At 35.6% G+C, this 25,622-nt stretch overlaps 5 protein-coding genes across 5 annotated transcripts; 3 read left to right on the forward strand and 2 right to left on the reverse strand.

The window, feature by feature from the left end:
• The first annotated feature begins 1,026 nt into the window (after positions 1-1,026).
• On the forward strand, positions 1,027-3,816 carry LOC129796429 (phospholipase A1 VesT1.02-like). Its single transcript, XM_055838344.1, has 3 exons — positions 1,027-1,130; positions 1,206-1,960; positions 3,388-3,816. Exons 1-3 carry the CDS (start codon positions 1,091-1,093, stop codon positions 3,637-3,639), a joined length of 1,047 nt encoding a protein of 348 aa, XP_055694319.1. The 5' UTR covers positions 1,027-1,090; the 3' UTR covers positions 3,640-3,816.
• Positions 3,817-5,066: 1,250 nt separating this feature from the next.
• LOC129796430 (phospholipase A1 VesT1.02-like) lies at positions 5,067-6,190 on the forward strand. Its single transcript, XM_055838345.1, has one exon. It carries the CDS (start codon positions 5,080-5,082, stop codon positions 6,151-6,153), a length of 1,074 nt encoding a protein of 357 aa, XP_055694320.1. The 5' UTR covers positions 5,067-5,079; the 3' UTR covers positions 6,154-6,190.
• Positions 6,191-6,917: 727 nt separating this feature from the next.
• On the reverse strand, positions 6,918-8,495 carry LOC129796431 (phospholipase A1 VesT1.02-like). Its single transcript, XM_055838346.1, has one exon. It carries the CDS (start codon positions 8,026-8,028, stop codon positions 6,958-6,960), a length of 1,071 nt encoding a protein of 356 aa, XP_055694321.1. The 5' UTR covers positions 8,029-8,495; the 3' UTR covers positions 6,918-6,957.
• A 1,587-nt stretch (positions 8,496-10,082) lies between these two features.
• Positions 10,083-11,485, reverse strand: LOC129796432 (phospholipase A1-like). The gene is made up of 3 exons (XM_055838347.1): positions 11,252-11,485; positions 10,446-11,173; positions 10,083-10,390 (listed from the first exon to the last, which is right to left on the reverse strand). Exons 1-3 carry the CDS (start codon positions 11,298-11,300, stop codon positions 10,151-10,153), a joined length of 1,017 nt encoding a protein of 338 aa, XP_055694322.1. The 5' UTR covers positions 11,301-11,485; the 3' UTR covers positions 10,083-10,150.
• A 3,432-nt stretch (positions 11,486-14,917) lies between these two features.
• On the forward strand, positions 14,918-25,209 carry LOC129796437 (facilitated trehalose transporter Tret1-like). The gene is made up of 2 exons (XM_055838354.1): positions 14,918-15,253; positions 22,866-25,209. The coding sequence occupies exons 1-2, from the start codon at positions 15,221-15,223 to the stop codon at positions 24,303-24,305; spliced, it is 1,473 nt and encodes a 490-aa protein (XP_055694329.1). The 5' UTR covers positions 14,918-15,220; the 3' UTR covers positions 24,306-25,209.
• Positions 25,210-25,622: the final 413 nt, after the last annotated feature.

Consider the following 25,622-nt stretch of genomic DNA (forward strand, 5'->3'; position numbering starts at 1 on the left):
GGGGTTGTTTTAGTTTTCCTTAAAGTTTACTGTCATAATTGTGTTTTAGTCTTGTCGAATGACTACAAAACTTGTATCTGAAACACCTTCGGTTCAAGTACAGAAGTCTCCTTTTATTTTCTCTCAACACACAGGTGTATAAGGCTTTGTCAAAATCAGATCATTTCATGCAGGCAAGTCTTTGTCTAAACATACGGCTATGAGTGAAATTCACTAGTTAGACAGTCCTACGATTTCTTTAGTTTTTTTTAAGACTTTTCTTTTTAAATCTCTTTAAGATTTAAGTTTTTTTTATAGGAATATCTTAAGTGTTCTTAAGAAAAAGTAAAGATTTTTTTTTAAGTTTTCCTTATTGAAATTTTAGATTTTTCAAGTCAGACTGAATCGCGCTAAATGCATAAATTTTCTAGATTTTTCCTGATCACCTTCGGTCAACAAAATTTGAAAAATCTTCAAAAATTATGCCTGATTTAAGAAATTTCAAGTTTCTCTTAAGACAATTGAAAAAAACTTAAATTTTCTTATAAAAACTATAGAAATTCTTTAAAAATCTTAGCTTTGGCTTTAGAAATCCTAAAAAAATTGTTAGGAAAAATTAAAATTATTCTCACTTTTTCTTAAGAAAACTTGGAAAATTCTTTAAAAAACTTTTAAAAATCCTAAGAAATCCCTAAGACTGTTTGACTAGTAAATTTCGCCCATAGTCTCTTCAGACTTCTTTTCACGAAGTGGAATATAAATGCGCATAGAAATTGACCACAATGATAAAAGTTCTTGTTGAACTTTCTTCCCGAATAAAAAAGTAAAACGTAAACGTGAAAATATCAATAGAGCCCGTGGTAATCAAGGTTTAATCCTTCATGATAAGATATCGCGCGCAAAATTTTGTTGATAGTCGCGTGATTTGGTCAATTGTTCTCCTGAAGAAATCGCCCTATCGGTGATGTCAAGAGAGAGTACACCGATAAGGAAATAGGATTAAATTTATTTTAAGGTGACCACCAGACTGATAAAGTCTTAGCCATCAGAGTATATAAAGAAGATCAACTGCCATGACTTGAGGATGGACAGTACTGTTTGATTCGCTACAATGAAAGTTCTCGCAGTGATTGTGCTTCTTTGTGCTGCAGGTTGGCATTATTGAGTGAAGCTCAGAAGGTGATTTATGAAGTGATTTAACGAGAAATTTTTTTTCATTTGTGCAGTGCACTCAATCCCTCTGGATCCTCCCCGACCACCAGTTGTGCTGAAGCCTGAAAATGTCCCATCAAAGGATCCTGAATGGGCGCTTGTTCCCGATGCTGATGGGACTTTCCATCTTGTGGATATTCATTCTGTCCCGGTGGAACCTGAAGGATTTTTCGTTCCAGACGAACATGTGATCTTTACCCTCTTCACACGCACAATTAGCAACCGTGTGATTGAACTGAATAATCCAGATTCCCTCGTTGGCTCCAGCTTCAACGCCAACCATCCAACTCGGTTTGTAATCCACGGCTGGAATGGTGATGGAAGCTCCGGGATTAACAACAACATCCGCGAACAATATCTCCAGAGGGGTGATTTCAATGTGATCATCGTTGATTGGGGCTTAGGTGCAAATTCAAATTATGTAACATCGCGGAATCGTGTTGATGGTGTTGGTCAAACCCTGGCACGCTTCATAGTCTTCTTGAGCCAGCAAACTGGAATGGATACGAGCACAGTGACGATTGTTGGACACAGTTTGGGAGCTCACATTGCTGGATTTGCCGGGAAGAATTCACATGGAACGGGCAGAATTGGAGTAATTGTTGGCCTCGATGCAGCCTTCCCGCTTTTCTCCCTCGACAGACCAGGTGAACGTCTCCATGACTCAGATGCCAACTACGTGGAATCCATTCATACAAATGCTGGTCTTCTGGGCTTTGATCATCCACTCGGTGATGCTAGCTTCTACCCCAATTTCGGAAGAAGTCAGGTGAGATCTTTTTGCTAAATATTTAATTATTCGTTAAACTAACGATACATTTGCTAATTTTCTTTCAAACTTCCTCAAGGTTTGTCCTCAATTTTTCTTGAAAGTCTGTCCTAGTTAAAATGCTTAACTTCTTAAATTAACCATCACAAATAGTTCTAAAAAAGATAAAAGCGCTCTATGACAATTTAATAGCTGATTTTCTCAGCTTTTCCACGTTTACAAAATATTTTGCTTTCATTTAATTTTAATTTTTAATTTCTTGATTTTTGCCACATATCTTCAAGTTCAATTTGTGAAAAATTATACGTTAATGGGCCTTTTAAATCACATGATATGAGAATAAATTAATAAGATAAGATGGTGCTAATTGCCATAACAAAGTCCCGTCAGATTCGTCATCATCATCGTTGGAAGCGTAAAGAGGCAAAATTTTTGCTTCTGCCAAAAACTGTTAATGAAAAACTTTCGAGAAAAGCGCGAAAAATTCCGGAATACATTGCAAAGTAGCAAAAAAAAATCTGGAATATTTTTCACGTTTGATTTCAAGGTTTAAAAAAATATAAAAAATTTATACAAATGGGTGGAAGAAATAAGGGGGTTTTTAACTACTGAAGATTAGTGAAAATTTAAGAATTTCAACAGACTTAATTTACACAGAAGCTGTGTCTTTTCTTTTAAAGAAAAAGAATCGCAGAAAAAATGGTTTTCATTCTGTTTAATTAAAATTTATTGAAAAATATTTTTAAAAAAATTACAATGGTGACGTCATTGATGATATTTTTCGGCAAATCCTTATTGGAATTTATCGGCACATCTTTGTTGTTTCATTATAACTAAACCAAATAACTAATGATTTTTTAACTTGTTTTTTTTTTTCTTTCTATATAAGATAGCGTGTCATGAATGAATCAGAAACCTTAACCCTTTTGCGTCCGCGTGAAAAATTCGATCTTTTCATCGTATTTCTCGTATTAATTCTCTGAAACGTTTTCTTTTATTCAAATTAATTAAATTCATTACATTTTTATCTTATTTAATAAAAAAAATCGTTTAGGTTCTAGAAAATAGAATTTTTCACGTTTAGGGCAAACAAATTGACCGAAAGAACATGAAATGGTTAAATAAGGGTTTTTATTTCATTTAACAATGAATAAGCACCTTATATTTGAATAAATCCTCAACTCTTAACTAAAGTCAATAATTGAAAATTAAATCTCTAAATGGGAAAATAGCTCCAAGTCACGATTATCAAGTTACTTCCGCACAAACTGGAGAAGCGTTATCGTTAAAGAACATTCCTTAATTTCAAGCACCACTCAAGATAGAGAATCTCAAGTGCAATATGTACTAGAGTCTCTTGGACTACGAACATCCATTGATCTAATTTTCTTATCAGTTCCGTAATGTTTGTTATTTTGTCTTTTCAGCCGGGCTGTGGCATCGACATCGCCGGGAATTGCGCCCATAGTCGAGCCCATCAATTCTTTGCTGAATCCATCACCACCACACGCGGTTTCTGGGCTCGCCAGTGCAGGAATTACAATGATATCGTCAATGAGAATTGCCAGGCGGCTGGTGTGGACACCGTAATGGGTGGTGAACCATCCAACAAGAATGCCCGCGGTGTCTTCTGGTTGCGCACCAACAACAACAGCCCCTTTGCTGTGGGTCAAGTCTGAGGGGGGCTCTTCGCGAGGATCTGGCGGTCCATGTGGGGCTTTACGCAATTCCTTGGTCAGGTTCTTGCGAATGGCCTGAGCCTCTTTGAACGAATTTGGGAGAGATTCTTTTGATCTCGCAATAGAAATGTTGCTAAATAAAATTGCTACTCATGCTAATCCCACGTGGACCAAGAATTCTTTATTTCTATGATTCATTTTGTCATCTTGGGTGTGATTAAATTCATGGACAATGGCATTTTACGGTGTGCAAATTAATTCACAAGATTGTCTTCCTCGTGTGTGTACCAATTTGCATGCCACACCGTGGTCATCTTCAATTTCTTCATTATGGAACATTGGTTTATCCCACCCAGTTTGTAATCACGTGCAGTTCATCCGTTGCGATCAGATGACTTCTTCACAAATTACCTCATGAACTCCACGAGATTTTTTTTGCTTAATTTTAATTATCATAGCTCTTCCAGCGAAAACAAGAATTGCGTATGATTTGAGGAAAGTCCGCGACTCAAATCAAAATGAAGTTTTTCAACATCAATGAAGCACAAGAGAGTCCAAAGGAGGAATAAATAATGAAATAAATGAGATCTTTTTTGCTGTGAGCTGGTCACAAGACACACCAAATCAGATTTCATCAAATAAAACAGGTGGAGTTTATGTTTTTTGTGTTGGCTTTTAATTTATGTAGGTATATTCTTAAGCGGTTTTTATCGCACGTGCTATGTGAAAAAAAAGGATGAATAAATAATCATTTAACTGGATAAAACCGCTTTTTTATTGGTTGATCACGAGATTTTTAACGTGTGTGATTGTTAATCGTCTTACAATATCTGTTTGGTTTTTAGGATAGTTTTATTTTTTCAAAAAAGCATAGTTAAGAACTTTCGAAATACTATGCAACGTGAGGGCGATTTTACAGAGAATATTGTTTCAATCGATCTAGTAGAGATCATCAGTTTTTCCTTCAACAATTCCTTTTACCAGGATCAAGAAACAACCAACAGTTCAGCTCAAATCTCTCCGTTTTATCTTCATTTCAACGATTAAGCGTATTCTTATCATTACCAATTAACACAAAATTGCCAATATGAGGATTTTTTCCCACATCTCAGGCGAACTTTGAATGGGGTATTTTGGGAAATCCCATCAAGTTGTTGTAGAGATGATCTAGGTGAGTAAGGTGAGTGTGTCTCGTGTTATACCTCCAAAGTCGTCCGTCATGGCCCGTCATTGATAAAAGAGTAAAATGAGCTACGAACCAAAACCATTGATAAATTCACTGCGAAAACACATCGTAAATTATGCAGTGATCTTCGATCAATAATCCCATACGAGGGGGTAGATTAATTGGGAAATTGATTGGGTGACTTCGCACGTTGAGATAAGGGTCTTCTATAAAAGGGCTGCAGGGAGCATGGAATGGGTTGTTAGTGCTCAAAGATGAAGGTGTTTGTATTTCTTTTGGCCGTTAGTGCTGTGTGTGCCTTCCCGCAGGAGCTTATGGCTCCGGGATTGCCCCTTGAGGAGGGTCCTGGAGAGGAATTTATGCCAGTGATTGATAACAAGGAGTGGGCTATGGTACCCGATACTGAGGGAAAATTCCACATTGTCAACGTACAGGAGGCACTCAACCAGGAAGCAGAAAACTTCTATAATCCTGAAACCGATATTGTATACCTCCTGTTCACAGCAAGTAATCCCACAAATGGACAAACTGTGATCAGGAATAATGCTGCATCTCTGGCTGCATCCAACTTCAATCCAAGCCATCCTACGAGGATCCTTATTCACGGATGGAACGGAAATGCTAATGCTGCATCCAATACACTCGTTCGTAATGCTTACCTTCAACGTGGCAATTTCAACGTTTTCGTTGTAGACTGGGGGGCAGGAGCTCAAACCATTAACTACATCACAGCTAGGAATCGTGTAGGACCCACAGGAACAATTGTTGGTAACTTCATTCACTTCCTCGTGAATTCTGGTGGTGCCAATAGGGCGCACATATCTGTTATTGGACACAGTTTGGGTGCTCATGTTGCTGGATTTGCTGGCAAGAATCATCCACCTCCAAATCAACTTGCTAGCGTTGTTGGTCTTGATCCCGCATGGCCACTCTTTGATGCTAATGATCCTACTGTTCGCATGGCTAGCACTGATGCTGCTTTCGTGGAATCCAGTCACACTAATGCAGGACTTTTGGGCTTCACTGTCCCAATTGGAGATGCCACGTACTACCCCAACTGGGGAAGCTCTCAACCAGGATGTGGAATTGATGTATCTGGTGCCTGTGCTCATGCTCGTTCTAACCAATTCTTTGCTGAATCTATCAACACTAACACACATTTCTATGCTGTTCGCTGCCCTGGTGGTTATGATCAGATTCTCAATCAGTCCTGTCCCCAAACCGGTGCATCCAGGAGGAAGAGTGGAGAACCCCTTGATACCACTGTTCATGGTGTCTTCTGGTTGCCCACAAACAGCGCATCCCCCTTCGCCATGGGACCAATTTAAAGATGATTATTCAATAAAGAATTTCTTGCAAGAAAAAGATTGTCTCTGTTTTTTTTTTCTTTCTGTATTATCAAATCTGTATCAATAAAAAAATAGTGGATTTCAAATAAAATCAGAGGAAAATAACAGCGATATTTTCTGGATAAGATAAACTTATCTAATCATGTCAGCATTCCAGGATTGTTCTGTCTTTTCGGTCTTAAAGTATAAATTGGGTAGTTATTTAAAAAAAAATATGATGGTTTATAAGTAGATTCAAGCCATTTATCAATCCCAGAAGAAAAATTTTGCAAAAAGAAGAAATCATTTTAATACAAAATTTGGGGCGGCCATTCGAAACTGCCTGTTATAAGAATAGAAGCCTCTGTGGCAAATTTCATCGCGATCGGTCAAACGGTGTAGATTTGTATAGCCGAACACGACTGAAGATTACCAACAAACAGACATTTCTTTATTATATAGATATTACCTGCAATACAATAGGACAATGGATAATAAAGATTTGTAAGGAGCAAAAGGACTCACAGAACCAGGAAGGACGAAAAACAGGACATTTAGGCTGTACCCATACATATTCTTAAGAAAACGGTTTTCGTTGTTTTTTCTCACTAGCTTCTTGTCAAATTGTATCGCGATGTCACTGTCAAACAAGAAAGGCGGTTATAAAACATAGAAATTCTTTTCTAAAATTCTAAAGTCCTTTTTGTAAAATTCGTTTGAATTTCAGAGGGAAGAAAACTAATAAAATTCATAACAAAAATATACAAGTAAAGAATATTCAATAATAATTTATTGAGTATCATTCTAAATGCGCCCCATGGCGAAGGGAGAAGCGCTGTTTGTGGGCAACCAGAAGACACCATGAACAGTGGTATCAAGGGGTTCTCCACTCTTCCTTCTGGATGCACCGGTTTGGGGACAGGACTGATTGAGAATCTGATCATAACCACCAGGGCAGCGAACAGCATAGAAATGTGTGTTATTGTTGATAGATTCAGCAAAGAATTGGTTAGAACGTCCATGAGCACAGGCTCCAGATACATCAATTCCGCATCCTGGTTGAGAGCTTCCCCAGTTGGGGTAGTAGGTGGCATCTCCAATTGGGACAGTGAAACCCAAAAGTCCTGCATTAGTATGAACTGATTCCACAAAAGCAGCATCAGTATTAGCCATACGAGTGGCAGCATTGTTAGCATCAAAGAGTGGCCATGCGGGATCAAGACCAACAACGCTAGCAATCTGATTTGGAGGTGGATGATTTTTGCCAGCAAATCCAGCAACATGAGCACCCAAGCTGTGTCCAATAACAGATATATGTGCCCTATTGGCACCACCAGAATTCACGAGGAAGTGAATGAAGTTACCAACAACCGTTCCTGTTGGGCCTACGCGATTCCTGGATGTTACATAATTCGAATTAGCGCCTGCACCCCAATCTACAACGAAAACGTTGAAGTTTCCACGTTGCATATAAGCATTACGGACGATTGTATTGGATCCAGCATTAGCATTTCCGTTCCATCCATGAATAAGGATCCTCGTAGGATGGCTTGGATTGAAGTTGGATGCAGCCAGAGATGCAGCATTATTTCTAATCACAGTTTGTCCATTTGTGGGATTACTTGCTGTGAACAGGAGGTACGTAATATCAGTCTCAGGATTGTAGAAGGTATCTGGTTCCTCGTTGAGTGCCTCCTGTACGTTGACAATGTGGAATTTTCCCTCGGAATCAGGTACCAAAGCCCATTCCTTGTTATCAATCACTGGCATGAATTCCTCTCCAGGACCTTCCTCAAGGGGCAATCCCAGAGGCATAAGATCCTGTGGGAAGGCACACACAGCACTAACGGCCAAAAGAAATACAAGCACCTTCATCTTTGAGCACTATCAACCATTTCAAAAAATCCATCCTTGCTATTTATACGAAACTCTTATCTACAAAGTCTTCTAATCATTTTTTTCAATTAATCTACCCCCTCGTAAGACCTTTCGATAATAAGAAAGTATGGGCTTATTGATCGCAAGATCACTGCATAATTTACGATGTGTTTTCAACGTGACCAGTCGTTCTGGTTCGCACCTCATTTACTTTTTTTTTTATCAATGATGGGCCATGACGGACGACTTAGGTGCAAAACACGAGACACTCTCACCTAGATCATCTCTATACAAAACAAATGGTTGGGATTTCCCAAGATTCTTCATTCAAAGTTCGCTCCAAGAAGTGGGAACAAAATATAGCGAAATTTCTCATACTGACAATTACGTGATAATTGGCGTGATAAGGAGACTATTATCGCTAATAAAGAGAATAATGTAGAATTGAGAATTTAATTGAATAAAGATTATTATAATTTGTAATTTGTAGAGATTAATAAAATTATTATTAGTTGGTATACCACAATCGTGGCATACCAAGTATTGTAATCGTCGGAAAAACCGACCACCTCAGATCGGACTCAAACTTGGTATGAGCACATTTTAGACTTCCCACATTACGAAAATAGTGGTGGAAAATTTTTGATCCGGCCGGCCGGCCTGCCGGCCGGCCGGTGCGCCAAACTTTGCCTTATAACTCGAGAACGGTAACAGATAGAGACTTCAGGTTTGAAGTTTTCTATAGAAATGTGGGTGTAAAATTTCATTTTTTCGCATTTTCAAAATCCAAGATGGCCGCCGTCCGCCATTTTGAAATACCATCAACCAGTCCCCTTATAGCTAGAAATCTGAAATTTTAGTATGTTTTAGTGCTCAGTGAGACGTTTTCATCGATAATTCATACTTGAAAATCGGTCAAGCCGTTTAGCAAATATGGCGGCCTAAAGCAAAAAGTGTTTTTTCGATATAACTCGAGAACGGCTTGACCGATTTTGACCATCTTAGTATCAAATGAAAGGTATTGAAAAGCCCTACAACTGTCTAGAATATTTCAAGTTCCAAAAATGGCCGCAAGAGACGCTAAAAACAAAAACAAAAATTGCCTAACTTTACGGGGCAATATCTTCGAATCCCAATCATAGATTTCCTTGAATTTTTGATATGTTGTAGCAGGACTAATAATCTTGCACCAGTCCGAAAATGAAGAAAATCTATGTCGCCGTTTAGAAGATATGATCATTTAAAAAATTCTTGAATTTGAAAAGTTCTAAGAGCCATATCTCTTGAACCGCTTGTCCGATTTGACTCAGTTTGGTATCAAATTAAAGGTTTTGCAATTATCTACAACTTTCTAGAACATCAGAAACCTCTAGAACCATTCCTTTAGGACGAAAAATACGAAAAACTCTTTTTGTGAAACAAAAATCCTCCATTTTCTGTTCTAGAGGTGACCTTGAAAATCATTGAAATTTATGTCAATTTATAGCCTATTTTAATACCTTTCCAAAACTAGTAAAGAAATTTCTGTAGGTCTAATAGAACTTCAGATATGTGCATTTTAATCTTTCATATTGATGAATTTCATAAAAAAATCAACTTTGCCTACTAATTCTGCTCACAAATTAAATTACAACGCATAGACTGACCCATCTACGTTGTGGTATACCAACTTTAATAACTGGACGCGTTATGATTGACTTTCAATTGAAAATGTTTATGGGTGAAATTCACTAGTTAAGCAGTTTTATGATTTCTTAAGACTTCGTTAAGTTTTTTTTACAATTTTTTTTTAAATATTCCTAAATATGTTTTAAGTTTTCTTAAACAAAATTTAAGGATTCAAAAGATTTTTAAAATTTTCTTAAGAGTGTGTTAAGTTTTCTTTAATAAAACTTAAGATTTCATGTTAAAGAAAATTTAAAAAAAAAATCTTATGAAAACATAAGAAATCTAAACACCGTCGGACTATATTTCACCCTATATCTCATAAGTTTAAACAAACTGCAGCAAAAAAGCCAAAGTTCATTGTACTAAATTAACATGAAACAATCTTTGAAGTTATCCGAATTTATTAAATTGAACCTCAGTACATAAGAAGTTCCAACAATCTCATTAAAGATTACTTTCGGCAATCCTGAGCAAAAGGACTCTTGCTGTTTGTAGTCAACCAAAAAACTCCCCGAACTTTCTTAGCCACTGGTTCTCCACCCATATTTGTCTTCACTCCAGTTTCAACGCAGTTTTTCTCCAAAATATTACTGAAATGATTACACTGCTTGGCACAGAAGTTTGCCGTAATGGATTCAGCAAAGAATTCATGGGCCCTACTATGAGCACAACTACTAGTACTACATCCAGGCTAGAAGAGGAGTCAAAATTAGGAAGATGATATCCTTAAATTTTTACTGATTTACCTGTTTCATTCCATAATTAGGATAAAAATCCGTATGACCAATTGGTCGATATTGACCTAAACCCCCAGAATTTGTGTGAATAACCTCTACGTAGATTGCGTCTGAGGCATCAAGTCGCTCTTTTGGATCCTCAGATGGGAAGAGTGGAAGTGCAGGATCGAGTCCTACAATTGCTCCAATCCTACCGGAGCCTCCTAATTTTTTCCCCGCAAATCCAGCTACATGAGCCCCAAGACTATGTCCAACAATCGTTACACTGCTCAGCGTCATGCCTGTTTGTTCATTCAGGAAGGTGATGAAGCGCGCAACGATTTCCCCAACTGATCCTACACGATTTCTGGATGTTATATACCCTGCATTGGCACCCTCCTTCCAGTCAACCACAAAAACATTGAAATTTCCCTTCTTGAGATATGCTTTCCGAATATTCACACAAACATCTGCTGATCCACTACTAGACCAACCATGAATAACAAAACGTGTTGGATTCTTAGCGACAAAGCTTGACTGCTTCAGGGAGTTTACATCATTTAGTTTAACTGCACGATTTTCTTCTTTAGAAGTAAATAGTTGAAACACCACATCTTGTTCTACTCGAAATTTTCTAGATTTTTTAGGTCCTGGACCTGGACTAATATCCAAGAGCTCTAAAGTCTTATTAGTTCCAGGAACCAAAGAATATTCTGGCGTCTTCAGGGGAGTTTTCTCTTTACCAGGAATTGAATGTCCTTCACATAAAAAATATATTTAAAAAAAACATTTTTAGTTTACAGCTACTTTTTATCCTTTTTTGTAAAGAGTCTAACCTACTGCTGCTACTGCCGCAAGGAGGAAAACTACTGCGAAAATGTTCATAGTCTTGAATTACGCGGTAAACTGTTCCAGTGTGGCGTCCCATTGTCTTATTAAAGGTGAAGAATTTTTTTTTCAGTAGCTATATATTTAGATATGTGGCAATAAGTAAATATGTATAACCACCTTATTGGTCACATTGAAAATTGATAAGAAAAGTTGGTATGAAAGTTTTGAATTTTAAATTTGAACTAGCAACAATGCAGTAGAAGAGGTGATTATATACTGGTAAAATATGCTACACGTACTCATTAAATTCCCATTAAAATGTTTTTTTTAGCTCATAGAATAAATGAAAAAAAAATCATTTATTATAATCAGTTACCAGACACGAAGATAGTTTTACATAAATAAAAAAACTAATTCACTGCAATGATAGGAAATTTCAAATTGAGAACTTTTAACTGCTCTCTAAGCCCGAAAAATGTTCTAAAAAATCTTGCTTGGCCAACATGTTCTATTTGTCCCACGCACAGTATACTTTACAACGCGTGAAATAATTGCTGCATTCAACCAAAACTAACATAATGTGATTGATATTGGTTAAACAATCATTTCGCAATATCTTATCACATTTTATGTATCATTTAAAAATTGATTAGGCATTATCGGGGTATATTATCACCAATATTGCCAATATTATGTTAGAATGTTCAACAATGAGTGGCAACTTTCACGTATTGCATTGTTTAATTACGGAAATTAATTTGTTTTTCTTATTTAAAAACAAAACAATTGCTTATCTTTTACGCGAAATGATAGTGAAAATAAAGATTTTTATGCGGAATTCATTCAAAAGTCATTACTATGTATAATTTGTTTGAAAAATTTTTAAACAAAAAAAAATTTTATCGTTAATTAAACCAATTATAAAGAAGATTCCAAAAAGTCGTGCTCATTTTTTTTTAGGAAAAGTTACTGAGAAAACAATAAAAAAAAAAGAAAATGTTCACACCTTGAGCTTTTTACCTAAATTACTGAATTATAAATTTCTTAAAAGTTTAATGTTTTTTTTTTAATGATATTGATACGATTTTTATTGACCTTTTAACCCTTTTTTTGTTCTTAAAGACAGTAAAGAATGAAGCTATAGATTTCAGTTTGAGCAATGAGAAGAGAAAGAACATAAGAAACACTTGTTGAGTATAATCAGTAGGTATAATATGTATACAATGTACCTACTAGAAAATTATTGAACATTTGCACCCACCCACTCAAATATTCTACATATATGTATGTATGTACACGTACATATTTTGATAAAACAGTTCCTGTACAATTTCAGCATCATTTGCATATCCTAATTTACTTTCAAATAAATTGTACACGTGCTACTGTAAGATTAAAGATCGTTGACCGATCTTCTCCAGAATGTTAAATTTTAGCTGTGTTTCTTTCAGACACAGCTTTTGTGTACCGAGCAAAATCGAAAGTCGTCAGATCGGGCTCAAACTTGGGATGAGCACGAATTAGAGTCCCCACATTCCAAAAAACGTATGCGCCAAAAATTTTTTTTCCGGCCGGCCGTCCGGCCGTCCGTCCGTCCGGAGTATAACGCTAAATTGCAAGAGAACGGTAATAGATAGAGACTTGCGGTAAACGGCAAAGTTTAAATATCGACTGGAAGACGTCCGATTATGAGGTCAAATCCACCACCCACTCCCCCGTTCGCCATTTTGAATAACCTCAAAATTTTGTTTTGCCTATATCTCAGCCCCTATTATAGGTAGTAGTCTGAAATTTTGACATGTTGTAGGGGCCATCAAGAGCTTTTCAACGATACCTTATTTTCGAAAATCGGTCAAGCCGTTAAGTCAATATGGCCGCCACAATTTTTCATCGAAAATCGAACATAACTCGAAAACGGCTTGACCGATTTTAATCAACCCGGGCTCAAATGAAAGATCTCAACAAACCCTACAACTTTCCAGAACATCCGAAGTTTCAAAAGTGACCGCTAGGGAGCCAATAATCAAAAACAAAATTTTCGATGAGTTTTCGATGAATATCTCGAAAACGCCATTATCGATTTGCTTCATTTTTTGATATGTTATAGCTGACTATATTATCTAGCTCCATGCCAAAAATGAAGAAAATCTATGTCGCCGTTCTCGAGATATAGCCTTCCAAAGTTGGCATGTCATATCTCGGGTTCTACAAGTCCGATCTTGATCAACTCAAGCGCGAATGAAAGGTTTCGAGAAACCCTACAAATGTGTAGAACATTGCAACTTCGAGAAATGACCGTAAGAGGCGCTAAAGTCAAAAACAAAGTTTTCGAAAATTTCGAACTCGAATATTTCGAAAATGGCCACATAAATTTTTTTAATTTTTCGATATGTTATAGCTGACTTCAAGACCTTTCAAACAAAAAAAATTATGAAAATCTATGGATCCGTTCTCGAGATATGGCCTTCCAAACATTTCTTAGGGTATGACTTTTCAACTTTTCCCGACTTTGCGCGTACAGTCGTGATCGTGCAGTAGGACCGTCGTCAAAAAAACTTCTCCGCTGTAAAACGGCTTCAAAATGAGGAATTTTGCCTTCGTAGTAGGACAATTGGTATCCTACCTTTCCAATAGTACTAATTGTCCCACTGCGAAAGCGAAATTCCTCATTCTGCAGCCGTTTTACCGCGGAGAAGTTTTTTTGACGACGGTCCTACTGCACGATCACGACTGTATTTAAATTAATTCGCGTTCTAGTTTGCTCTCACAATATTGGTACACTGAAAGAAACACATCTCTCGTAAGCTTGTTCAGCTTACCAGTACATTTATTTTTGTTTTACATTATATACTGCGTGGTGTATGAAATATTAAAGGAGTTTACACTCTGCTGTATTAAAAAATTTCTTATTTGAAAGAATAATCAAGAGAAGGTTAATCTTTTAGGCTATCAAAAATTACAAAGAAATCGCCGAGTTTTCACATTTTTCCATTTCAAATTAGTTAGGAAAAGCCGGCAAAGATTTACATAAAATTACGTCACCAGTTTCCTTTTTTGCCAATTTAAAAAAAAATGCATAAAGATTTCTTATCAAAAATCAGTAAAAGAGTTAGCATAAATACTTGATGCATTAAAAATGAGAAAAGAATACATTGTGACGTCATTGTTTAATTTTTGTGACAATCCCCAGACAATCCTTGCCGATTCTTCTTGACTATTCAGCGTGGAAATGGGAAGATTTTTTTTGGTGATTTCTTCTTCTTTTTTAAACCTTTACAAGAATAATAATCACGTCTCTATTCCTCCCTTGTAAGATGAATTTTTCCATACATCAGTGACTAAACCTCTTTTTTTATCTTTTCAACTATAACGTGCATTCCAATCGTGTTAAACAATAGAAAATTGTTGGAAACTTATCGGTAAAAAAATCATCATAAAATCATCATAATAATTCAAACATAGAGGTGTCCCAGTGTGTTGTAGAAAAAAAATGTGTCACGTCAGGAGGATTTGTTAGAATACACTTAATTCAATAAGAAGTCCAATTTAGTGGTTTTCAAATTGTATTAGGCACGGTGAGTGACATTTTGAGCGTATCTTTCAATATAGCAAAAAAAAATTATATATAAGCGCATCACAACAATGTACGTGAATCTTCCAATTGTGGTGAGATGGGTGATGGCATAGAGGCCCCATCTCGTACAACATTTTAATGAGATTGTCAACAATATCGCAAAAGCTTTGGAAAAGCGATGTGAGTTTACAAATCATTTCAGTTTCGTCGTGGACTCCAGAGAGAGATGTTGAAATATTGACCCAACTTTTGCACCCAAAACAAAAAGTTCTTCGCATTGAGCAAAGAGTTCTGCAAAACTTTACTGCCTCACGCAGAAAGATAAACTTAGTTTTGTTCTCTGAGCTGAATAATTCGTGTGAAAACTAAAAAAAAAAAGAAATCAACATCATCCCTCAAGATGACTCCACCCTCGAAAGCTGCAATCAGACAAGTGAGTGCTTTGTGATTTTCCCGCCAAATTAAAAAAAAATTGACATCATGCAACTCCCTCGTGAAGGTTTTCATTTTTTTTTCATTTAATTTGCAATGATGTCAAGTTTAATTGGAAAAATATGTTGTTTTGGACAAAGATTGAATTCAAGTGCAATTTAAAGTTGCACAACTTTGCATGATGAGAAAAATTACATTTTATTCAAAGAGCGAATCTCATCATTCTTTCAAATTCAATTTGTTTTATTTAGATTTATTTTAATACGGAAAAAGTTCTTTGACTTTTGTTACCAAATTAAGGTGTTGGCTTAAATAATTTTCAATTCACACATAAATTTGCCAACGGTTTGCAATTTTTTTTTAAATTTTCAATAAGTGGAGTTTGAGGTGTTAAATGTGAAATGCACGTCGCAAAATTTTAGCGTGATCCCTCCTTAAAAAAAGTGGAGGAATTGGTGAAATTTCCATAGGTATTGCAGTGTGATTCAGTTGTTATGCAATTTGGAGAAAAGTTTATAATAAATCCATTAGGAAGGATTTTTTACTTCATTAGATTTCCAGAGAAAATTCTAAATTAAGTAATTTAAGAATTTTATGATTCAAAATAATTATTCCTAAAAAATTATATTATTCAGAATCATAATATTCAGAATCATAAAAAATATAATAAAATAAACAAAAAAGTCAATCATAACGCGTCCAGTTATAAGAGTTGGTGTCCCACAACGTGTAGAAGTTTGTTTATGCGTTGTAATGCGATTTGTGAGCAGAATTAGTAGAAAAATTTGATTATTTTTGTAAAATTCGGCAATTTGATGGATAAAAATGGTCATATCTCAAGTTCTATAAGACTTACAGAAATTTCTTGACCAGTTTTGGAAAGGTATTAAAACAGGCTATAAATTGATATAAATTTCACTAATTTTCAAGGTCACCTCCAGAACACAAAATGGCGGCTTTTTGTTTTACGAAAACAATTTTTGGCATTTTTTGTCCCGAAGGAATGATTTTAGAGGTTTCTGATCTTCTAGAAAGTTGTAGAGTTTTGCAAAACCTTTAATTTGATACCAAATTGAGCAAAATCGGACAATCCGTTCAAGAGATATGGCCCTTAGAACTTTTCAAATTTAAGAATTTTTCAAATGCCTATATCTTCTAAACGGCGACATAGATTTTCTTCATTTTTGGACTGATGAAAGATATTAAGTCAGGCTACAACATATCAAAATTTAAAAGATTTGCCTAATGGGGATTCGGAGATATAGCCCCTTAAAGATAGGCAATTTTTGTTTTTGTTTTTAGCGCCTCTTGCGGATGTTTTTGAAACTTGAAATGTTCTAAATAGTTGTAGGGCTTCTCAATACCTTTCATTTGATACCAAGATGGTCAAAATCGGTCAAGCCGTTCTCGAGTTATATTGAAAAAACACTTTTTGCTTTAGGCCGCCATATTTGCTAAACCGCTTGACCGATTTTCAAGTATGAATTATCGATGAAAACGTCTCACTGAGCTCTACAACATACTAAAATTTCAGATCTCTAGCTATAAGGGAAGTGGTTGACAGTAGTTCAAAATGGCAGACGGCGGCCATCTTGGATTTCGAAAATGCGAAAAAATGAAATTTTACACCCACATTTCTATAGAAAACTTCAAACCGGAAGTCTCTATCTGTTACCGTTCTCGAGCTATAAGGCAAAGTTTAGCGCAGAGGCCGGCAGGCCGGCCGGAACATTTTTTTTCCACCACCATTTTCGTAATGTGGGATGTCTAAAACGTGCTCATACCAAGTTTGAGCCCGATCTGAGGTGGTCGGTTTTTCCGACGATTACAATACTTGGTGTTGGCCACGAAGTGGAACACCAACTAATTAGAATCTAGATGATTATTTTCCTACATTAATCAGTAACTTTCACATGAATAATACTTGGATTTTATTTTCTTTAAATTAAAAAAAAAACTGAGTAAAAATGAGTTTTTCAGCAATACAAATCGAAGGCTAAATAATAAAAAGTCGTAAGTCTGTTCGGCGCCCTTTATTGTTTAGTCCTCGAAATCTAACTATTTAAATTTACATTAAAAAATTCAAATAGGAAATACAAATTGAAGAAAAAATAATTTCTCTCTTCATGATTTTTTCTAAACTTTTACGTTCAATAAAATTAATATTCTTGGGACGAACATGAATGAATAAAACAATTTCATGATTTTATTAATTTGTGCACTGTTAAAACACTATTTTGGATATAAAAGCGTCAATATTCTTTAGATAAAATCATTACTCATAGAAAAAAAAACAAGAACATGATTCCAAATGATTCTCAAATTAATTTTAAAATAGAAAAATTTAATGATGAAATGTAAATCTTACTCTGTACAGTCTGCAAAATTATTCACGTTGAGCATATATTTTGCACAAAAATAAAATTTTTTGGCATTTGAAATTAACCTTGATGAAATGAACGTTTATATCCGCATAGAGATATTTAGGTCAAGATATTAAGAATTCTGCTTGAATATGGGTTAACAAATTTTAGTTATTTCAGATTATTTTCCATACAAGTTTTAAGGTTAATGAGCATTCATTCTTACAGAAAGAATTTACAATATTTGTAGTGATGCACGAAAGGGTTAAAAATCAATCTTCTCGCTTTTACTATGATTTAATTATAGTGAATAAATCAATATTACTTCTTTCACAACATTTTAACCAGAATGTTGAAGATATTTTTCTTGTACAATGAAGGTTAAGCTTGATTTCATTATTAAACAATTTAATCTAGAATTCGTACAACGGACATATCTGGGTTAATTTAATATTAATGTATTTATTCTCAGTCTAGAAGCAAATTACGTTATGTACTTATACTCTTTTTTTGTACAAATTAAGGAAGTACTGACGGAATTCAGAGTCTGGGACCATTCAAGAAATAATGAAGGAAAAATCACCCACAACATCCGATTACAAAAATAATTATTGAAAAGCATAATACGAAAGTTCAACAATCGAAATTTACGATTTTTTTTTGTTAATGTCAGGTAGCTAATTTACCTCCGGAAGACTTCTCAAATTGCTTCTCAAGGAAAAAGAAGTTTTACGGTGTAATTTTCCAAAATTGCACAAAAAAGAAATTTATTCATCAATTAACGTCCAATTCAGTGACAAAATATTCTTTTTTTTTGAGAATTTAATTAAATCTGTTGTTTACCTGCGCTTAAATGGGATTGTTTTAAATGTTTATTTCATTTGTTTATCCGAGTGTTTATCTTTTCGTGCAATTTTATGATAAAATCGTAACTTAGCCACAGTCTAAAAATAATTCATAATCGTTGAAAGTTTATACGGAAGTCATTTTAAATTACAGAGTTAAACGGATTATTGTGAGAGTTAAACAGAGAATCCGTGATAACTCATCATTACCAGAAAAATATTTATTTTAAAATTAAGAAATTAGTAGGGATGGCATTTTCACAGATTTACCTGCCCTAATTATCTCTATTGACCTTTGAAAGGTTTAAAATCAGTTTTATTTTTCAATTTTCTCAACCATTCAGTGATCATAAGTGATTCCAAAGTCCATAACATCCCACAAAAACCCAACAAATAAACATTAAAAAAATAAACAATGTGTACTCAATTGTGGAGATTTATGCGAATTATATGGTTTTAAATAATGGTGAAAATTACAAAAATTTGTTTGTTAAATGAATGTGGGATCAAGTGGAAATAATAGTTCTTCTATCATCAGACTATCAAGTGCGATAATTGCACTCCTCGCATTATTTTATGCTTCATTCTTATCCAGTTAAAACCAATTTTGACGGTATCACGAGTTTTGTTTATTTTTGCTATTCTTTTTGTTGGTAATTTACGGTTAGATTTGACCAATTAAATTAAGGAGATAGGTATACATTCACAATATGTTTAACGCTTTGAAGTTACTAATTTCTTTTATGAGTTTGATAGTTATTGTATTGTTCTGTCTAGAAGAGTTACTATAAAGCCCGACATTGGGCCATTTTTCTCACTTCTAAATAAAATTAATTTAAATACGCGCAGTCGAGAAAAGTTGCAAAGTTTTCCCCCAAGAAATCTTTAAAACGCCATATCTCGGAAACGGCTCCATAGATTTTCGAGTTTGAGCTATCGTTAGAAAGGTCTTAACCTCAACTATAACATATTAAAATATGAGGTAAATCTATAATGGCATTTTCGAAATATTCGAGTTCGAAATTTTCGAAAATTTTGATTTTGACTTTAGCGCCTCTCGCGGTCATTTCTCGAAGTTGCGATGTTCTAGACATTTGTAGGGCTTCACGAAACCTTTTATTTGCGCTTGAGTTGATCAAAATCGGACCTGTAGAACCCGAGATATGACATGCTAACTTTGAAAGGCTATATCTCGAGAACGGCGACATAGATTTTCTTCATTTTTGGCATGGTGGTAGATAATATAATCAGCTACAATATCTGAAAAAATGAACCAAATCGATAATGGCGTTTTCGAGATATTCATCGAAAACTCATCAAAAATTTTGTTTTTGATTTTTGGCCCTCTAGCGGTCACTTTTGAAACTTCGGATGTTCTAGAGAGTTGTAGGGCTTGTTAAGAGCTTTCATTTGAGCCCGGGTTGATCAAAATCGGTCAAGCCGTTTTCGAGTTATGGTCGATTTTCGATGAAAAATTGTGGCGGCCATATTGACTAAACGGCTTGACCGATTTTCGAAAATGAGGTATCGTTGGAAAGGTCTTGATATCCCCTACAACATATAAAAATTTCAGATTTTTAGCTATAATAGGGGCTGAGATATAGGCAAAACAAAATTTGTGGGTTATTCAAAATGGCGGACGCGGGGGTGGGGGGTGAATTTGACGTCATAATCGGATTTCTTCATGTCGATATTTAAACTTTGCCGTTTACCGCAAGTCTGCATCTATTACCGTTCTCTTGCAATTTAAGTTTATGATCCGGCCGGACGGCCGGCCGGAAAAAACTTATTTTTGGCGCATACGTTTTTTGAGCCCGATCTGACGACTTTCGATTTTGCTCGGTACACAAAAGCTGTGTCTGAAAGAAACACAGCTAAAATCTTTTAAGAAATTTTAGAGTAATTAAGAAAAAATAGTTCTTTGACTTTCGAAGTAGTAGAGGGCTTTCGCTATCAACGCAACGTGAGGACATTTTTTCTAAATTTGAAAATCTTCTGATCCAGGATCCAGGAGCAAATTTTCAATTGATCTTTGGTGATCTTAAGGATACAAGCTGAGAACCTATCCTATCAATCGCCTTACTGGCATATTAGTACTAATATTGTTAGTTTAATTCATTTCATTTTAATTTATAAGGATTTTCGTGACTTTAACCTTCATTTTAAATGTTAAGAATTTGTGCAAAATGTTCTAAAAGACTAATTTAATTAATTTAGTGATTAAAATTTAATATTTTTAATTATTTAATTTAATTTAATTTGAGTCTGAAACGTTAAGCCCTAAATAAAATTCTTGGTCATCGCTAAAAAAAAGCAGAAATTTGTATAAAACTTTAAGATCGTGATGATTGCTATAAAACTTGAAGTATGTGATTTTTAAAGCTCTTTTATGTCTGTCTAAAGTACTTTTATCAATATCAAACTCATAAAAGAAAGCCAGGTGATAACATGCAGACGTTATGTGGAAAAAATCTAATAGAAAATTTATTTTATTTTCTTAATATCTTTATGAACAATAAACATTGAAAAGGAAAAAAAATCTGATGATGAATTCAGCAGGAAAAGTTGCAATTTGAATAATTTGATGCTGTCAAGTGTCCCCCAGAAAAAAATCTTCAATCTTCTTCTGTTGCTCAATTATTCCTCAAGTTACACGCAACACTTTGATTTCTCTGTGCGCTTCATTTAAATAATTCGCAAAACCTTGACGTCATTGTAATGAGAACTTTTCCATGCACGCCATTTTGCAGAATATTCTTTTTTTCTTAAAAAAAAATTAAAATAAATAAATAAATAATAAAAAAAGAAGCTAAAATTCTAATTAAATAATATACGGTAACTTCCGCGCCGGTGTGATGATCTCTAAAAATGTGACGTTAGATTAATTAATCGGTCGCGTGACGATGCTCATTAGCACTTGGTCGTGAATTTTCAACTTAATTTTCCTTTTTCTAAGCAAATCAGTTTAATGTTCTTTTTTACCACCCATTGAGTCACATTGCGTTCTAGCGGGAGATGCGGAGATGCTAAAATATTTTTTCTTCTTAATTCTCTGTTTGTACACAATTCTCTGTAATTTGAAGCAATTTTCCGGAAATTTTGTAGACAAATAAGAAAAATTTTTGTGCTTTCCATTCGATCCTCAACACGTAGAGAGAGAAAAGAATTCCAACAAAACTCACTGAATAAGTGAATAATTGGGCGCAATTTAAAATTAGCGGGTGGTGTCGATTTTCGGGTCAAATTGGATAATTTTATCATGGAACTTCTTTCTTCTTCTCCCCCCTTGAGCAAGGTGGCTTCAAAAAGAGAACAGATAAAATGGTGCGAAATGCAGTGAAATTACGCGAGTAAACACTGTATACACTACTCCAACAATTGAGTATACCGTGTGTTAAAATAAACAAGAACATTTGTCAAATTGTTTAGCGTTGTTGAATTTATTTGCAAAGAAAGTTATTTATTTGCTCTTTCAATTTAAGCTTCGTTTTATATCCGAAGAATCTGATTCATTGGTTTTTTTCCAGGTGAATATAGTTCAATGAAAATTTTATCCATTTTGCTATGTTTTGATCTTACCTAAACTTTAGGAAAATGATTTTTTAAAGGAAAAGATTTTTTTTTTTTAAATACTTTTCACATAATTTTCAGTTAATATTTTTGAATAGTTTTATAAGAACGAGATAAGGACAATATATGTTCTTATATACGTTATGTATGTATGTATACTAATAAAATTTAGCTAACTTGGGGTGAAATTCACTATAAAATCAGGCTTAAGATTCCTAAGTCGGGCCTAAGTTTTTTTGACCACCTACAGATTTTTTGAGGTACAGTTTTAAGGTTTTAAAGTCAGACTTAAGTCTTTTTAAAACAGGGTTTAGTTTTTTTTTTTTGACTTGGACCAAGTTTTTCTGGCTAAATATAGATTTTTTGAACTAGACTTAATGAGTTTGAGTCTGGTTTAAGCCTACTTAAAACAGGCTTTACTTTTATTTTACTTAGGAAGTTTTTTTTGCCAAAATATAGGTTTTAGCGTGAAGTCTGGTTTAGATTTTATTAAATCAACCATAAATTTTTAGATCAAATTTATTTCTTTTTAGTTAAACCTAATTTTTCCTTAAGCTGGAACTAAGTTTTTTTATGGCTGAATTAATTTTAAATGATTTTTATGAAATTCATTACATAAGATAGCCAAAAGGATATTTTGATCGTCAAAATCCTAATTTGTCCCGATTCGGCTTGACTTAATCCTTAAACCCTTAAAGGTCTGGACTTCAGAAAACTGATACCTAGCATAAAAAACTAAAGCCTAGTTTAAATAAACTTAGGCCTGACCTAGAAAAACTTGAGGCTGATTTTGAAATAGAAACTCATCAGTTGCTCTTTCTTTTCTTTTTTGCAGACAATCCTGTCGCTATGTGTCTCTCTGGGGTACTTCGGAATTGGCCTTGTTCGTGGCTTCTCCGCACCTGCTATTCCGTCCATCAAAGACACAATTCCGGAACTCCTTCCGGACTTACATATTGAGGCATGGGTGAGCTCTGTGCCACCTCTGGGTGCCTTCTTTGGTAGCCTCATCACAGCCGTCCTTATGCACCGTCTGGGTAGGAAGTTTTCCGTCCTCCTTGCTGCTCCCATTTGGGTTGTCTCATGGACATTTATTGCACTAGCCCAGCGCTGGGAAATCATCATGATTGGCCGTGCATTGTCGGGAATTGCAGTCGGGATCACCCTGCCCTCAGCTCAGATCTACGTCAGTGAGTGCAGTGATCCGAAGATTCGCGGAGTACTCGCATCATTCCCCTCCATCTCAATGTCCCTCGGGATTGTCTTCTCCTACGTCATTGGGAGCTTCCTACCGTGGCGACAGCAAGCTTGGTTTGCCTGTGCTGTGGCTGTGGTACAATTCTTTGCCATTCTCTACCTGCCAGAGTCACCAGTGTGGCTGAAGTCCAAAAAGAAGATCCCCGAGGCTGATGTTTCGGCAGAATGGCTAGTCTTGTCGGGCTTCACAACAACTGCAGATCAAGTGAATCAAGTGAAACTGTACAAATCCTACTCTTTCCGTGCACTGTGTAGAAGGACAGTACTCCTACCACTTGCTGTGGGTCTCACCCTGCTTATGATCCAGCAACTAAGCGGCATTGATGCTGTGATCTTCTTCACCGTGGAGATCTTCAGGAGTGCTGGAAGTTCCATTAATGGGAATATTGCTACAATTATTGTGGGCCTGGTGCAGCTTCTCAGCAACTTTGCATCCCTCTTCGTTGTTGACCGTTTCGGACGGAAGCCACTGCTCATCATTTCCGGTGCCTTGATGTCCATTTCAATGACCTCCATGGGATTTGCATTTAATTTAACGGACAGTGGGAATCACAACTACGGGTTCCTCCCACTTATGAGCCTCATTGTCTTCATGATTGGCTTCTCCGTGGGCTTTGGGTGTATCCCCTTCCTTCTTATGGGTGAAATTTTCCCCACAAAACAACGCAGCATCCTCAGCTCATTTGCGGGGTCTTTCAACCTCCTCATCATGTTTCTCGTAATCTTCACATATCATCCACTACAGCGTGCCATAACCACCGCCGGGACATTCTGGGCATACGCCGTAATGTGCATCTGCGGCGTGCTCTTTGTGATATTCCTCGTTCCGGAGACAAAGGGTCGCGATCTCGAGAGTATTACGCAGCTCTTCGAAAAGAAGACACATTCACGGAAAGTTTCCGCCATCTCATCCGGAACGGACAATAAGCATGGTGTGGATAATCTCGCTGTTGTAATCACAACGAGTGACGTGAATCTTGCGCATCCCGATGGGGTACCACCAGTTAGCAAGACTTAACGTATATAGCAATTTCTCCAAAAAAAAAATGAGCTCAAGTAAAGAAACGAGACGCTCAATAGGATACAAAATACGATATTCAATTAGCACAGTGATATCAAAAGCAAAAGAGGCATCTCTTTGGCTTCATCTCTGGTACACGCACCTCCCGCGCTCTGGCTCAATTCACCGCGATCCGGTGGAAATCAGTTATGTCGCAGCCTGAGTCAGCATCTACCCATGGCGGGACTCAAAATGATCATAATTATTCCAAATTAGAGAGCATTTTGTTTTGTTTCTCTTGATTAGAGCAGGATCAACAATGATTAGACACAATATTCTCAAATATTTGCCCCAACAGTGATCTAATGGGTCGAGATTAGCCATTTATCGACCACTCACTGCGTGTAGATAGCCATCAATCAACACGTTGTGCTCAATATTTCACTTAATTAAAATTTCTTTTTAACATTTTACCGAATTTCCTGTTGTGAAAATTACAGTCAGAATGTTATTTAAAAAGTTCTTTATTACAATTGGATGTAATACCATAAATTGAGAAGCAATTTTGAATGTCATTTCGTGCTCTAATTTGGGCGTGAACGCTAAAGAAGAATTCCTTGCTGATTGAAATGTCTTTCCCAGTAACACCCCAGGAGAAGAAGACATTCAAAAGGAAAATAAGTCACTTGGCAAGATCGTAAATTTACACATTGAACCGAAAGAATTAATTGCCGGGAAAACCTCCTCAATTCAATTTGAATCCATTTTCCAGAGAGTTGCTCAAAGAATGATGTCGCATAGGTTGTAATCTCAAATCACAATCAAATGCTGTAGTGATGTTGATTTATTTTTTAATGCTTTTTTGTGAAGTATATTTGTAAATAAAGTTTTTAATAAATTATACAGATTTAATAAAAAAAAATCTTTTTGTTGAATTTTTAGCAAGGGGGTAGCTAGAAATTTATTCTCTAGGAGGTTTTGAAAGAAAAGAATTGTCTGAAGACAAGGTTGAAGTAAAAGGAGGCAACAAATTGCTTAAGGAAAGGATTGAGGTAGAAGTTTATGAAGATTGAGATCATTCAATTCAAAACCGAAACAACGGCTAATGCTGCATTAGAATTAGCACGTATCGACATTATTTGTGCAATTCTAACGTTTGATATTAAATTTAATGTTTTGCGTTATTATTTTGTCTTCTCTACGTTTCAATTCATTATTACTGTTTTATGATTCTTTCAATGTTTAACGTTTGATTTTTTTTTCTAATGCGTTTCCCATTCTTAACGTTTGACAGTTATTCTTATGCTTGACGTTATTTTTTAAACGTTTGACGTT

The sequence above is a fragment of the Lutzomyia longipalpis genome, chromosome 4 (genome assembly GCF_024334085.1).
Source record: "Lutzomyia longipalpis isolate SR_M1_2022 chromosome 4, ASM2433408v1".
NCBI classification, from domain to species: Eukaryota; Metazoa; Arthropoda; class Insecta; order Diptera; family Psychodidae; genus Lutzomyia; species Lutzomyia longipalpis.

What these genes read in the sequence shown, in the direction of transcription:
- LOC129796431 (XM_055838346.1), bottom strand. Translation starts at nt 8,028, where the DNA reads ATGAAGGTGCTTGTATTTCTTTTGGCCGTTAGTGCTGTGTGTGCCTTC.
- LOC129796430 (XM_055838345.1), top strand. Translation starts at nt 5,080, where the DNA reads ATGAAGGTGTTTGTATTTCTTTTGGCCGTTAGTGCTGTGTGTGCCTTC.
- LOC129796437 (XM_055838354.1), top strand. Translation starts at nt 15,221, where the DNA reads ATGACTCCACCCTCGAAAGCTGCAATCAGACAA. An exon ending in CGAAAGCTGCAATCAGACAA is followed by an intron (nt 15,254 to 22,865) that starts GTGAGTGCTTTG and finishes TCTTTTTTGCAG; the next exon opens with ACAATCCTGTCGCTATGTGT.
- LOC129796432 (XM_055838347.1), bottom strand. Translation starts at nt 11,300, where the DNA reads ATGAACATTTTCGCAGTAGTTTTCCTCCTTGCGGCAGTAGCAGCAGTA. An exon ending in TGCGGCAGTAGCAGCAGTAG is followed by an intron (nt 11,174 to 11,251) that starts GTTAGACTCTTT and finishes TTTTATGTGAAG; the next exon opens with GACATTCAATTCCTGGTAAA. An exon ending in CTAATTATGGAATGAAACAG is followed by an intron (nt 10,391 to 10,445) that starts GTAAATCAGTAA and finishes CTCCTCTTCTAG; the next exon opens with CCTGGATGTAGTACTAGTAG.
- LOC129796429 (XM_055838344.1), top strand. Translation starts at nt 1,091, where the DNA reads ATGAAAGTTCTCGCAGTGATTGTGCTTCTTTGTGCTGCAG. An exon ending in TGTGCTTCTTTGTGCTGCAG is followed by an intron (nt 1,131 to 1,205) that starts GTTGGCATTATT and finishes TCATTTGTGCAG; the next exon opens with TGCACTCAATCCCTCTGGAT. An exon ending in CCAATTTCGGAAGAAGTCAG is followed by an intron (nt 1,961 to 3,387) that starts GTGAGATCTTTT and finishes TTGTCTTTTCAG; the next exon opens with CCGGGCTGTGGCATCGACAT.